The sequence below is a fragment of the Leopardus geoffroyi genome, chromosome C1, assembly GCF_018350155.1.
Source record: "Leopardus geoffroyi isolate Oge1 chromosome C1, O.geoffroyi_Oge1_pat1.0, whole genome shotgun sequence".
Lineage (NCBI taxonomy): Eukaryota > Metazoa > Chordata > Mammalia > Carnivora > Felidae > Leopardus > Leopardus geoffroyi.
In genome coordinates this window covers 175,940,099-175,956,049 of record NC_059328.1, presented here as the reverse complement: position 1 = coordinate 175,956,049, position 15,951 = coordinate 175,940,099, and the positions used below count along the sequence as shown (strand labels likewise).

The 15,951-nt window shown below is 31.2% G+C and overlaps 1 protein-coding gene across 33 annotated transcripts in view; it reads right to left on the bottom strand.

Moving 5' to 3' along the window:
* Positions 1-1,534: 1,534 nt before the first annotated feature.
* Positions 1,535-15,951, bottom strand: part of GULP1 (GULP PTB domain containing engulfment adaptor 1) — a 274,031-nt gene continuing 259,614 nt past the window's right edge. For 15 of the 33 annotated variants that reach the window (XM_045480487.1, XM_045480477.1, XM_045480476.1 and 12 more), the window contains 3 exons: positions 13,492-13,630; positions 10,434-10,528; positions 1,535-3,541 (listed from right to left, as the gene is read on the bottom strand). In XM_045480487.1, coding sequence (XP_045336443.1) covers positions 3,470-3,541; positions 10,434-10,528; positions 13,492-13,630 — 306 coding nt within the window. In that variant the 3' untranslated portion in view covers positions 1,535-3,469. Of the gene's footprint in view, positions 3,542-8,598; positions 8,610-10,433; positions 10,529-13,491; positions 13,631-15,270; positions 15,499-15,951 lie in introns of all 33 variants that reach the window. The other 18 variants (XM_045480463.1, XM_045480465.1, XM_045480460.1 and 15 more) reach the window with 3 other exon arrangements.

Below are 15,951 nucleotides of genomic sequence, written 5' to 3'. Positions count from 1 at the left end.
GAAAGCAAGGACAGAGAAGAGCATAAATTATTTTTGGTGGTCTCCTTAATAAGGTAAGGAAATCCACTTTGGATGAATCCAGACAAAATATGTTTTATATGCAGGATTTCTAGAAGAAGTAGGTTACATTTGGACATTAACAATATATGATCAAGACATGAAACAAGTGTATAAGAATTAAGGTTTTGTTCCATTTATGAGATGGACATTTAAGGAGGAAGTTCTTGAGAATCTGTCTGAGGTTATCTAGGAAGGAGGGGACACTTGTTAGGTCCTTCCTGCCTGAGATATGGGATCTGAGGGCAATACCAGCCATGATTATCTCAGCAATGTGTTTGCCACCTATAAACAGTGTAGTTTAGGTGGAGTCTGAGATTTAGTTGTCAAAATTGAGTCCAAGATTCTCCAACTAATTTAACAGAGGTTGAAATCCAAAATCATGAACAAATATTGAATTTGGAACTATATACGGAAACACTGGAACAGAAAAATATTAGCAGCCAGTTTTTTTTTCATGGTTATGTTAAATAACATCAAAAAGAGAAAAAAAAAACAACTTAGAAATGAGACAATGCAAATCTATCAGAAATTCTATCTGAACATAAATTCCCATAATGGGACCAAAACTTTAAAAAAAATTCAAATCCAAAATAAAATAAACGAAGAGAAAATTGTTGCCATTGAACTGGATAGCTAACACTGTAGACACTAGCCAGTGCTACGTACCCACATTTAAACATAGTTAAATATATATATTCTCTGGGAAGATTTTGGTTCACACGGTACTTTCGTACATATTTTCACGCATTCGTTCATGTATTGCCTTACTTGTCCCTTATGACAGTAAACTAACTGAAGGCAGAAATCCGGTCTTCAATTTAACAATGTTAAGTAAGCAAACTTACGAGATGTGTTCTTACCCACATGATATACATTATCACATAAAGTGAGTCAAAAATGAACGTTATTGAATAGATCGATGAATTGCTCATTGGTGTGCAAACGCTGTGCATTTGAGTCCTGTGAATCTTTAAAATACTTAATAATCTGTTTTCAAAAGGCTCAAAACGTCATGATATTCCAGTGAGCCACAACTCAGATCTTTTATCAACTCCACCTTTTAAAGCCTATCTGCCAAGAAAGCCTTTACATTGTTACCAGGCTAAAAAGGCTCTGAATTTTGAAAAGAGGTATTTACATAATACCTCTTATTACGTTATTGCACCAGATGCTTCTAGTGAAATCACAAACTACATTATGACCTATCTCACCAGCAGGACCAAGTCCACTGTTTCCACAACTGAATGGTATTTGCTTATGCAGCTAAAATGTGTGTGGGCTATAAGAAATGAAGTTAAAAGTAAAGTTCATTAATCCCTTTCCTTTCTTTTCCCTGCCTCCCTTCCTTCATTCCTCTATTCCTTCGTTCCTTCTTCTCTTAGGCTTCATTTTATGACCAGGAAACTTTGTTATGTAAGTAGCTTCAGAATGTTTCTAACTTCACTAGAGATTATTTAATGAGTAAATTACACCATTTATTTATTTAAAATTATTTATTCTCAGCAAAATCAAACATATCATTGAGTTTACATAGAAATACAATTTTCAACTGGATCTTCATAAAAATGCACTGGTGAAATAAATGTTCATAATTAATGACCAATTATGTACTATTTAGTCATGCCAGTAGCAGAACCGATTACCATTAAAAATTGGTAAAGTAACATGTCTTAAGTGTGCAAATACCATCTTAGTACTCTATTGTGTTACCATTGATAATAAATGGCTGCTAAATATATACCTATTACATAAAGCTTTTTAAAGTACAATAAAAATACAAATTCTATCTGTTAAAAAAAAGCCATTGAAATGGCTTCTAAACATCCTCATTATACAAATTCCAAAATACTATATGACAAACAAAATTATAAAGATTCTTCTTTATGAAACATATACTAACCTCTAATTAAGGTACAACTTAGCAGATAACAGAAAACAAGGTTTATATATACCATAGAACATCATGAAGATACATACAAATATAATATTGCATAAGCATATTTGATTTCTTTTCCTACTGAATATGTACCTTTAGCACTTGACAGAAATTCCCATGAGTAAAAATAAAAATCTACTTTTAAGATCTACCCCTAATCTAAGCGCATATTTTCATTAATTTAATCTATTTTTCTTATGATGTGATGAACCAAATTTTAAATTTTGACCATAGATTTTTCTTGCACTGAGTACAAATTAAAGGTTGTTACATAATGGGCAAATGCATAGGAAACAAACATTTTTAAGGGTCAGAGCTCATCAACACATTATGAATTAAGTACAAGAAAATTTTATTGTTTATGTTGAACCAAACTGAGAAGCCACTTGGTTTTTGTGAAAAATGAGATTCTGACTTCAACAAAAACAAATACAAATTAAATTTGCTAAATAATATTGATGATTCATAAAGAATAGTTGTCATAGATTTCAAAATATCAAAACTAATGGGTCATCACAAAATAAAATTTGGTGAGAAAATATCTATGAAAAGGAGAAAATATGAGAAGAATAATATTATTCGGTGAGAAAAAATATAGTTGGTAAAGTATACATGGGTAATAGACATTGCAACCATAGACAGCCTAAATTCCAAATATTTTTTTAGGAAATATTAGCTCAGATGATGTTGAGATGCTTAGAAATGTAAATCCTTATCTCATTAGATAGGTGTCTATCTTATCTCATTAGAAATGAAATATTAAGTGTTTTGCAAAGAGCAAATTTTCATTTTTTCCCATAATCTTTATTTATGAAATAAATAAAAGACTTAGAGCATAACTGATAATAATAGATAACACTATTACTTTGTTTTTGCTAACAAATACTCTATTTGGTTTAATTATTATTGGAAATTATATTTTTGCTATTTTACTTGCTACAAATGACCTCGTGGCATTATATTCAAAGTTTGCATTTTGCAATGACATGAACAACATTTAATCCATAAAATAACATCTGTCTAATGGATGGTAACATGTTTATTGGTTTGAATATAGAACATATTTAGCTTGGCATTGGTATATCTTGTCAAGATTTTGAAAGGTATCATTAAAGTATGGCTTTTGGGAATCAATAATAAACTAGCAGCCTGGAGAATGAACACAAATTTCAAGATGCTAATTATTTAGAACTCAGACACAAGACAGATATTTGGGTAATTTGTTTTTTGATTATAAATTCATCTACAAGAGAAACAGAAAGGAACATAAAAGTATGATTTACTTTACAATTAGTTGTTTTTGAAATAAATGTTATAGATCAATAATGAACATTTTACTAAAATAATTTTCAAAAAGTTAAGATTTTCAAAAATATATTGGCACATGAATACTACCTTTCATAAAATAATAATGAATGATGTATATGTATAGAAAACAAATTAAACACAAATCTGGATCTCTTGTTCTTGACATCAGCACCTGCTGTCTAATGGGTCGAGACAAAATACTGTGCCTTCAAGAGTTAGTCCCATTTTGAACCCCTCCTGTAAAACAGAGTAAAATAATTAAAATAGGAAATGCTTATGGCAATAATGACAATAATAATAATGATAATAATGATAATCAGGAAATAAAGAGTCTCTGAACAGAAGTTGAAATCTTCATGCTTTGATCAGCTAAGAAAAAATATGTCAAATGCTGGTTTGTGAAAATTTTATATTGGCGTATATCCCAGACAGTTGTGTACACCCATTAGCATTTTAAATGTTTTAAATATATGTGAAGTTAGCATGCATGAAAGACAAAGGAAAACAGAAATATATGGAGTTAAGTAGTTTTAAGACTTACATGTTTTATTTCAATAAAATCTGTAATGCCATTCTACTCTAGTTTAAATTTCCTCTGTTGGCTTTAAAGATCAATATTCATTTAAATATAAGTAAGATAGCTAGACCTCAAGTTTGATGAAAGGTTCAACAGAGCCTTATAGTTTTCATCTTTTCTTCCTGGTTGCCACTGTCCAGAGCTAGGTAAAATACTTTTAGTAAACACAATGCCATATCCTATGTGCAGACCACTTTCTAATGGAGGAAGCTTCCTCTACTAGTCCTGCTATTTCTTCTTTTTAAAAATTTTTTTTAATGTTTTTATTTATTTTTGAGACAGAGAGAGAGCATGAGCAGGGGAGGGGCAGAGAAAGAGGGAGACAGAATCTTAAGCAGGCTCCAGGCTCTGAGCTGTCAGCACAGTGCCTGAGGCAGGGCTCGAACTCACGGACTGTGAGATCATCACCTGAGCTGAAGTCAGACGCTTAACCGACTGAGCCACCCAAGCGCCCCGTCCTGCTATTTCTTACAGTTGCAAGTTGTAGCTTTGAGTCTCACTCCCCCTAAGCATGTTTTAGATGTTTCTGGAAGTTAAGTTGTCTCTGACTTATTGAGAGCAAGTACACAATTGCTGTGAAAAGTTTTCTTCCTCCTAAGATTTTGTGTTAAAAGTTGGTGGCAAGGGGTGCCTGCATGAATGTCTGTTGAGTGTCCAACTTCGGCTCAGGTCATGATCTTACAGCTCAAGTCCCCTGGAGCTTGCTTCAGATTCTGTATCTCCCTCTCTCTCTGCCCTCCCCTGTTCAAACTCTCTCTCTCTCTGTATCTCTCTCTCTCAAAAATAAACATTAAAAAAAGTGGCAAGAGTTTGTCCTCTACTCCAAGCTCTCTTCATTTTTGCATAAGGTAATGGGCTATCTCCAGTTTTCCATCTCCTCTCTCCCCACCCTTGCTCTTAATCTATGCACACTGGCCTGCCAAAGAAGAGAGAAAAAGCAGGGACTCACATTAATGAAAGGAACTGGGGCTACATTTTAGGTTTTTTTTGTAGAAGCACGGTGGCAGTTTCTATATCTATCTATCTATCTATCTATCTATCTATATGTATACTTTACCTTTCTCTCTTACTAACAGAACTGAAATTTTGTTCAGGGAGGTAATTTGTAATTTGGGGTGACCATGTGACATATTATTGGTGAGTGAAAATGTAAACAGACTATTCTTGTGGAAAATAAAACATCACTCAGAAAGAAGTCTTTGGTCCTCTGTTCTCCTTTGTATTTTATTTCATTAGACTGTATCTACTTGTATGTTGGCCAGTTGTGTATCTCTTTGCATTGCCCCAAATTACTTTTGTTTACTACAGGTGTCTAACATACTTATCTTATTACAAATTCAGTGTGAACATTATCATACAGTAGAAGAAAATCATTTTAAAACTGCAAGCCACACCTCATTTGCTGTTAACACGGAGAATGCTCTTCATTATACCTACATTATAAACGCCACATAGCAATGCCACTACTGCAAAGGGTTTTCAAAACTTTTTCCCAGAACTTACAGTACAAATTACAGTTAGTTGAGTAAAAGTCAGAATACTTACCGTTATTTTTAAAAAGGCTGTTCTTATCACAAGAAGAAATACTTTACCTTATGTATGCATATATTTTAAACAGCTGCCAAGTACTTAGGAAAGTCAACCTTTAAGTTGAAGATAGTATAAATTAACTAATTTTATAAATATTTTATTTGGATATGTGAGGATCTGTGTCCTAGATCATCTTCTGTTATGTTAGACAGACAGATAGATAGATAGATAGATAGATGATAGATGATAGATAAATAGATAGATAGATAGATAGATGATAGATAGATAGAGGATAGATAGATAGATAGATAGATAGGCAGACAGTGTAGATATGTATTAACTTTGAAAGATTTGTTACCATACAGTGTTTTAAAATTTTTCTCAGTTCATTCTGAAATTAAACCACTATCACTTCAACTACTTATCAGTGTGTTAGTAGTGTTTGAAAGGCAGAATAGCAATCAAAGTAAAATAGGGATTGGTCACTATTTCAATAATTTAAAAATGTAGATCTCTTACAAGAATATCTCCATAGTGATTTAAGAAGGATCCTTTCGGAATCCCCATAGATGAATTTAATCATCCCCATTAACAGACACATTGTTATATTGCTCTTTGGTTTTCTTTACTCCTCAGATAAAATTTCTCACAGTTTCTAACCTTCCCTCCTAGGTTCCATTTAGTAAATCATGATTTAATGACCACTGAATCTTCCTCAGGTTCCATATCCACTTGAATTGTAAAACTTTGAATGAAAATGAGGCTTTATTTTATTTATGTAGTGATGAAAGTTATCGTAAACTAGTATCACACAAAAGAATAATTTTATTAATAAATTATTTAGGTTTTCTAATATATTATTAATGATTCACTTTTTATATGAAATATTTTGCCCAGTTGCATGTTTTTATTTTGAAATAGAGAGAAAAGCATATCAAGGGAGGAAAACCACTCTTACATAAGAATTATGAACATATTGAAGTATGTCCTTTGAGTCTCCTTTTCATCCATGTATAGATTTTTTAAAAACAATTTTAATAACAGTATAAAAACTATATATTATATACAACTTTCTTATTTATTTTAATGTATCACATATATATATATATAATTTTTTATATTTTTTTTAAAATCTAGGAGAACAAAGTTTCTATATTGGGTTCCCATAAAGCTAATGATTATATAATATTTTATTAATTTTTAAAAAAATACAAGTATAGATGACATACAATTTACATTAGTCTCAAGTGTACAACATGGTGATTCACTATTTACATACATTATGCAATGCTCATTATGCAGTTACCATCTGTCACCATAAAAGTTATAATATTATTGACTGTATTTCCTATGCCTTATTTCCATCCCTGTGATTTATTTATTTTATAACTGGAAGTTTGTACCTCTTAATCCCCTTATTCCTACTGTCTCTTCACTAGTCTTCCCTCCAGCAACCATGAATCTATTAACTTTTTAAAAAATTTTTTTTTAATGTTTATTTATTTTTGAGAGAGAGAGAATGCGAGTGTGTTAGGGGCAGAGAGAGAGGGAGACACAGAATCCGAAGCAGGCTCCAGGCTCCAAGCTGTCAGCACAGAGCCCGACGTGGGGCTCGAACTCACGAGCTGTGAGATCATGACCTGAGCTGAAGTCAGACGCTCAACTGACTGAGTCACCCAGGTGCCCCTCTATTAACTTTGTAATATGATTTAATTGTATCTAGTATTTTATAATTATTCTTAAAGTTAACTAGATGTTTTTGTCCGTAGATATTTTCTTCATTTAGAGTCATTTTCTTCTCAGAATAGACTTCATTGAAGTTTTTGATATCAAAAAGAAATATAAGTATTAGTAACAAATCTCCAAAGGGATGCTATGGATGGACCCTTGCCCATCAATGACTGAGTGCTTGTCCATCATATTTTCACTTGCACTGATCATTAATAAGGAAATAAAATATTTAATTTGCTTGATTAAAATAGCATTTCTAGTTCTTTGTTTAATTTGTATATTTTCTTTGATTAAATTAGACATATCTACATGCATGTTAGCCCCTGGTGGTCTGTGAACTACTGCTTTTTTATTTATCTGATTGTTTACTTTTCTAATTATGTGTCTTTTTACTTTAATTATGTGCATGTGATATATTTATAGATTTTTTAAAAGAAAAGAAAAAACTACAAAGAACTATAGAAATTCTTCTGTATACATATTTTACATTTACCTTAAATGTGTACATTTAAAACTAATGTACATTTTTTCTTTTCTGTATTAAAATTTCTTTCCAACTCAAAAGTCTGATAAATATTCAATTGTATTTTAACATTTTAAACTGACAAATCTTTCTGAAATTTACTTGGATATTTGTTGTAAGTTACAGCTGTACCTTGATCTTCTACCAAATTCGTAACCAGTTGATTTAACAACCCCTTAATGCAAAATTCTTTCATCCTTCACTGATTTGCCATGCTTCTTTTTTAATGTATTAAATTATTATAACTTAGACATCACACATCTGGGTTATCATTACTATTTTACTGATTTGTCTGTCAGTGACACATACCAGAAAGTTTAAACTATGTCACATTAAATAACATTATTAATTTCAAACAAATATTTTATTTTCCAACAATTTATAATGAAATATGGCTTAACATTTCAGGTTAACTTCTGACATGCACAAGATATTTTTGTGATTTCCTCTGTAAATTAAAGAGAAAACCCAAACATCTCACTAGGCTTATTAACTCATTATTTACACACCCACTGTTCTCTAATGTTTTTACATTATATGCAAAGATAAAAATAGTAGCCAAATGTGTGCATTAGATTAATTAGGCTTACAAGATTAATAGCAAAAGTTGTCATAGACTTTAGATGGAGAAAATATTATTTTACTTTAGTTAAAGTGACCTTGCAATAAATCTTGAACTAAGGAAAAACAAACAAACAAAACAAAACAAAAAAACAGACAAGCAATGAGGTAGACAATGCAATAATGACTACATCATTGAAAAAAGAACTTTAAAATATGAGTTATAAAACCTCTTTAAACACAACTAATAATCAGAGACATCCATATGAAACTGCTATTTGGATATTTATTAAGTAGAGCATGCAAATATTAAGGTTTTAGCTTTAAGGAGTTGTAAGTTGTTTAAAATTATTATGAAAATGATATACCAACCATCTCTGGCGCTACCCACCATGAAAGCAGAAAAGAATAAAAAAGACATTAAGAAAATATTAGAAATGGCAAAACAAAAACCAAAGCAAAAATATCATAGCTTAACATTACTTAACTAACACATCACTAAATCATTCCAATACAGTGTCTCTCAAAGTTAGTTCCTACAAAAATCTGGAGATGTAGGCTTATTTTAAAAAATCTATAGAAAATTCTTCAGTTTTGTGGAAATTAAAAAACATTAAAAGAAAAGCACTCTTTATGATTTTAATGCTTGGGAACAAACACCACTGTGCCCATGTTTGTGTCTGTTCTAATAAAAGCATTAGCCCCAAGTAGCATAAACCTAATTGGTAAAACTATTGAAAATGGAGAGGAATTGATTTCACATGAAATAAAGTATTCTTGGCAAATAACCATGCACTATTTGAGTGAAAGTTTCATAGTATTCGAAATATAGAAAAGAGGGAGAGAAATTGTACCATCAAACAGGATACATGCCGAAATCAACAGAAGTTGGATATTGGTGCTTTTAGTTTCAGCCAGATAACATCATCCACCTTGTTGAAGTTCTTAATTTAAATCAATTTTATTAGGTGTTGTAATTTTGCTTTTATTTAATTTATAATTTTTGAATTAATAGTTGTATCGGAGCTATAAGAATAAGTTATGTATACCTGTTTTGGTAAATTTTTAAGAAATGTTATAACAATTTAAGCCAATATAAAGGATTTAAAATAATTTTTTTCACGTAAAAGGAAATTATGAATCACCCAACTTGAGAAATGTTGTTTTAACATATGCTTTGAAAATCTCAAGGTGTATGTTAAATAATGCAACTTTTAAGATGCAGGCATTATTATCTCTAAAACAATAAAGAAATTCACATAATACCTAGAAAAGAAGAAGAGTGCTTCATAGCTGTAGTCCAAAATGAGTGGAAGGATATTTATATTATCTTTCTAGAAAGGAGTGTTTCACCAGTGTTAGATGATCAGAATCCACCATTAATTTTTTTTGTCCAGGAAATGAAGCATAGAGAATTCATTGCCTATAAGTGGCAACAACTCCTTCTCTTCACTCACTGCCTCTTCCCAATCAGCTTCATATAATTGGTCTTTGCCTACATTCTACCATACACAAAGTCTTTTCAATAAAAAATAGGATATAATAACCACCAAAATATAAAGGACAAATATAAAGAGAACTTTTTTTCCTGGTGCTTTTAAGATTATTTATTAATCACAGCCCACAATACCTTCAAACTTTCAGTGCAATTCAGAATTGAAAAATAAAAGAGGGAGAGAGAAATGGAAACCCAACTGGACTATGTTCCTAAAGAAGTTGTCACTGGGTGCCTGCTTTTTCAATAGGAACCCAGAAGTTATGAGCCATAACTACAATGCTTCTTTTAAAAGAGACTGATTTTACTCTCACAAAGATTTTCCTTCATCTATCCATGTACAATCTGAAATTCATAATTGTTAAAAACTGAGTTGAAATCTTTAAGTCTAGTGCAATGACCCTGCAATTTTTGGATTTCAAAGTAATGAACCATTTAAATCCACGCAATTTTGTATAAAAAAAGAACCAGCTGATTGTCACTGTAAATTGTACTATTAAAAACAAAACAAAACACAATAAAACCTTATCCTTAGCATCTGTAGGAACACTTTTAGGACTAAATACATATGATTATTTTAAAGTAATTGTTTCAAGTAAGTTTTCATAGGGATAATAATTCAAGGAAAGGGTAGTTTTGGTATATAACATACTCTGTGTCCCATATTAAAAAGAAATAAACCATTTATAAGCCAATCTGTTAAAACAGTCACCTGCATCTCATCTAATTTTGATTGAATATCTGGAGGGAAATCCCCTGCTCCACAGTTAAATGGGTCAAAAGGTTCTGCTCCAAACAGGTCCCGTTCTAAAAGGAGGAAAAATAATTTAGTAAAGGAAATGACAGAAAGTGAGTTGAGTGAGTTAGATTTCAAAGGCAAGATTACATAAAGAACTACTCACATAACCAAATGAGCTCCTATCCACACACACTTTATGCTGGGTTTCCCTGAGCTTAGACTAGTTAAACACCAACAAAGAAGCCAAGACCCATTTTATGACAGTATTAAAAACTGGTTACAGAGGATTATTACCCAGAGAGGTTTCTGTGTCTTTAATTAAGACTTCCCAATATCAAATTCACAAATATTTGATAATTAGTATATTACAATACCTACATTTTACTGAAGCAATTTAAATTAACTACAATAACATATTACTTTTTGAAGACCTCTATTCCTTACGGATGCCTTTGTAACACAACAGTGAAGCAGTATGTGGGACTGAGCAGATTGGTAAGTAGTTTACTCATAGCTCGTGATACCTTAATCTCACATTTATTCAGAAAAAAATGTAATAAGGTACGTTGTTTCATGTACTATGAAATCGTATCACCTTCCTAAATAAACACAATGGGACAGGTTCTTTAAAAATGTCTTCTATCCTAGAAACAGATTTCCTTTTAAATATACCAATAATAGAATATCAAATAGCTCTCTGTACATAAATTCTAAAGTATGCATTTTTTAATCATTAAGGAAGCAACAAAGTTAAAATTGATGTTTGTAATTTATAAAATTATGGCCTATTATATGATTTAGAAATTTAAAAATTATGAAACTTCTCTCCTCTGAATCATTCAAATGCAGCCTTAATTGACACAACTTTTAAAAATTATATAGGTGTATGCGAATTTATAATGTATTAAACTTTTCATTTGTAAAAAAATTATATTCTCAAAATTCAATGCTATGTAAGAAATAATATTTATGTTCTTTCTTCTACCATATCCTCTAAATTATGAACCCTCATTATTAAAGGTCCTTGCTTTTCTAGTTATAACTTTTTTTTCAAATTCATGTATTAAATAAGTAAAAAAAAATTTATAAGTTCCTGGTGCTGGTAAGTATTATATAAATAAGAGGGACGTAGAATTTATAATCCAAATAAAGACATTTAAGTTTTAAGATAAAAGTAATGCTTCTGACAGTTACACCGGGACAAAAGAGATAAACCAGAACTGTCCTAAACAAATGGAAATGTATTGTCACCTTATACATGACCTATAGGTATTATATATGGGTATTATATATATATATATATATATATATATACAGTCACCTTATACATATGATGTTATTATTGTTGTTGTTATTTATTTTCCTCACTCTGGTGTTACTTAAGCAATACACCAGAACTTGGAGAACAGAGGAACTTTTCTTTGGAGGAATGCCTTGGTTACCCCCATACCACGAGTACATCCAACAATGCTTTTACACATGAAAGATATTTGTGAAAAGAAATGAATTAATAAAAACAAAGTAGAGTTGGCCAGAAGGAATAGAGATTTTTATTACAGGCATTTTATTGTTTGATATGCCTTTGAAAAATCTAGACATATCAAAGGTCTAAAATGGAACACATTTTCCCCCTTCTCTACTTCTAATTTTCCCTGTTAACAACATTTGGTCTAAAATCCTGAATCATCATTGATTTTGAACTCTCAATACCATCCTGACATATTATTCCTTCTAAATATTTTCAAATCTATTTGCTCTTTTCAATTTATACTTTGACCTGTATTAAAACCCTCTTTTGGAGATCTATGGCTAATTTGCATTTCAAATTCCAGATTGCAACCCAAGTCTATCATATGTGTTAAACAAATGCCCAATGGACTAAATAAATGAATGAATAAATCAGCGATGAAATCCAAGGAAGTAAAAAACAGTAAAGGAAGAGATGTGGACACTCACAAGGACACAAAATACCCCATCATGATATCAGGATATTGGCAACATTTGCTAAAAACACACTATGACATGTATATTATGGATTATTCTCTGAAAAAATATTTTGTGTTGGCACAAAATATATTCAAATGAATTTAAATATATATCTCAATTTGTGTACAAGTTTGACATATTTTTATAAACTGATTTCTGAAGTTTCCAATGTTATTCTCTAAAATTTATTGAATACTTAATGTGTGTAGTATACTTGGGTTAAGTTCCACAAGGGGAAACAAATAAATTAAAGGCCCTGACATACTTTAAGCCCTAAGCCAAAACTTCAGAGTTATATTAAAAATGTCTTAATGTGAACTAGAGAGGATGCAATAAAGCATAAGATGTAAAACTCTCTTTTCTTCGATTTCCCTTTGCATGTAATGACTGACCATGGACGTTGGGGAGTATTCTTTAAGTTTCTGTGACATGGTGCAGATCAAAATATAATCAAGACATTGAAAATGAGCTTCTGTTATATGCTTTCTAATCCATCAATAAGAGACTCTAATGTACCTTCCAAATGTATAGAAAGTAAATCAGAAAAGCAATGTATATATAGTATGTTAGATATCAAGTAAAAAATCCTTATATAGGGGTAATAAACAAATCACACAATCCATATATTTACATATTTCTTTAACTAAGAATTTAATATACTCTAACAAGTTAAACTGAACTCCATTAAACATGTTGAAAATATTAAAACCATTACCGCAAACATTGTTTTTAATCGTTAAATTAAAACATTAGAAGTCTAACCCCAAATACAATAAAAATGTAATTAAATGCTTTTCATCATGATATAAATAACCCCATCTCATTTTTCAAAAAATTATTTCCAATGCAATACTGATGTCTTAGGTCGTATACTCTGAATTATAAAGTAAAATATGATTAACTTATTTGGCACATATAAACATAATTCTTTGGTAATTAACACTTTTAGTGAGCTTAAGATATATAATTTTCCATAAAGTGTTAATTAAACATTTAAAATGTACACAAATACAGCAAAGAATATTGTTTTCTTTAGAAAGCTTACTAATCTCAGTAGATCTACTAGGTATTGGAGGTGGCTGTGTGCCATTGCGGGTAGGTGTTGAAGATGGGTGTGATATTGGAGAAAATGGTATCATATCGAAGATGTCAGTGGAGGGTGACTTAGGTGTCACACTGCCTGCCTGCAATGAAAATTAATATGAATTAAGGCAGTATTTCAGGTAGATACATTGCAATGCTATTTCATATGCATATAAAACATATATAAACAACAATAAATTCAGCTGAATCATATGAACTTGACATTTTATAGATCAAAAATAGTTAAATGTTGGCAATTTCATGTGATTTAATCAGTCACACCAAATGCTTATTGGCAAGAAAGCAAAAGAAAATTTCTGCAACAATGATCTCAAAGATGATGGCAAAAATGGTGAGAAACTATTCTATATAGATATGAGATATTGGATTTTTCTGTATATCTAGAAATAATTGCCATTTGTATCAGAGGATTGGAAATATTAGAAGCTATATAAAAACATGATTTCAATAATAGTTTTGCATAAGATTATGTTTTAGACAGAGATAACTGGACATAAACAATGCATCTTCTTATATGACCATTCAAATGCAAATGATAACAACTTTAAAAATTTTTAAAGAGTATATTTTAATTTGTATTAATAACTACAATGATAGCTAACTATTATACTCACTGCAGTGCCTTTTATTCTTGGGTAAGACTTCATAGTTTTCTATGATAAATAGCTACCTTGTGAAATAAATTAATAATCACTAAAAATACCACCAAAATCATTAAGCTATCTGGGTCAGTCTGGGCCAGGAGGTAACATAAGAATGAAACAATCATCACTTTGCCATTCAGGGGGAAAAACACACACACAAACAGGTACACACAACCTATAAAAGAAAGAGAATTCCCATTTTTGAGAATAGTAAGGAAAAACTTGCTTTTCCTCAAAGAACATGAACAGAGATTATTTAAGAGTGTTTCATAGTAAAATTAGACTCTTCAGAATACACTTATTTTTCTAAATCACAGATAATGAAGGTAATGGAAGAAAAATAAGGCTGATTGTAAAGAGTGACAGATTTGCTATTCAGTCAATATGGCCATTAGCACATTTTTTTCATGAAGGAAAATTGCTGTCATCTCCTTTTCTTTAATACCCTGCTCACTTTATCAGTCATAAATACTGTCCAAAGACTTCAAGGCAACTTTATCCCTCAGCCCTTTCCTCCTACTCAGGAATAGTTTTCCTAATCAACCCATCCCTCTAGCTGCCCTGGCAGCTCTCTCCTCTTTCTCTGGATATAAAGATACTCAAATCTTGACTGTTTTTAAAGCAAACCAATCAGAAATGTCTTTACTCTGTCTCTCTTTACTACTCTAGCCTCTCATCTCTCTTACTCTTTCCCTCAAGGTTAAGCTCCTCAGAAGAGATACTAACTCATATCAATTGAGACTTTGGTTTTTTTTTTGTACCAAATGCTGCTGAAACTGCTTTTACCAATATCACTGATGACCTGACTTCCCAGTTGCTATATCAGTGGGTCCTTTGAAGTTACCTGTCCTATTTTGTCTTTCTGTGGATATGTACACAACCACCACTCATTACTTGAAACTTTGATATCAGGTAAAAGGAAGTAAAAATGAATGGCACACAAAGTTGCCAGGTCATATCACATTGATTCTGGACATACCTGATTTTTTTTCATTACACTATAAATGGCACATTTTAGTAGACTTTAAAAAACATATGTGGGATAGTAAAAAAGGCTTTTGTGCTTAGCAAATTACATGAGGTCTTGGGATGCTGCTCTCACTGATTGGCTTGGGAAGGCCACATTTAGAAGGTGGTGGTATTAACAGTCCCAATGACAGTCTGGAATCAGGCGAGTTGACAGGAGTGACAGTAATGGAAGAAATATTTAGACAGGAAGATGAATCATCATCACTACTACGCCAGAAAGAGGATGAGCATCTCTGAAACCCATGTTGCTCATGATCAGACACTTGGTGCAGCAGCTGTAAAGGAATGACAGAGAAAATACACTAAGGAGAAGAAAGAAGACATGGAGGAAAAAGGAAAAAGTATATTATGAAAATTTATTTGTAAAATTATATTTTGCAAAAAGGTAAGTAATTTCAAAATAACTTTACTAAAAATTTTTAAAAAAATAATAAAAATTGTTTGCGTACACTTTCTTATTGCAACAGTCCTCAGATTTGAGAATGTTTGACTATTTCTCACTAAAATATTACATTACTAGGACTTGAGAGGAAGACAATAAAGAGTGAAGCTTGATGATTTATTTCGATTAGAGCTTCTGTGTAATGACATGGGAAAAGGAAGTATAATAACAAGAAAAAAAGCAACAACTGAAGTAGGAGTAACGTCTAGTAAAAAGTAATGACTTTGTAGAATTTTCAAAAAGGGTTACAATAATCATTTTAAATTTAACACTCAAAACACTCTTT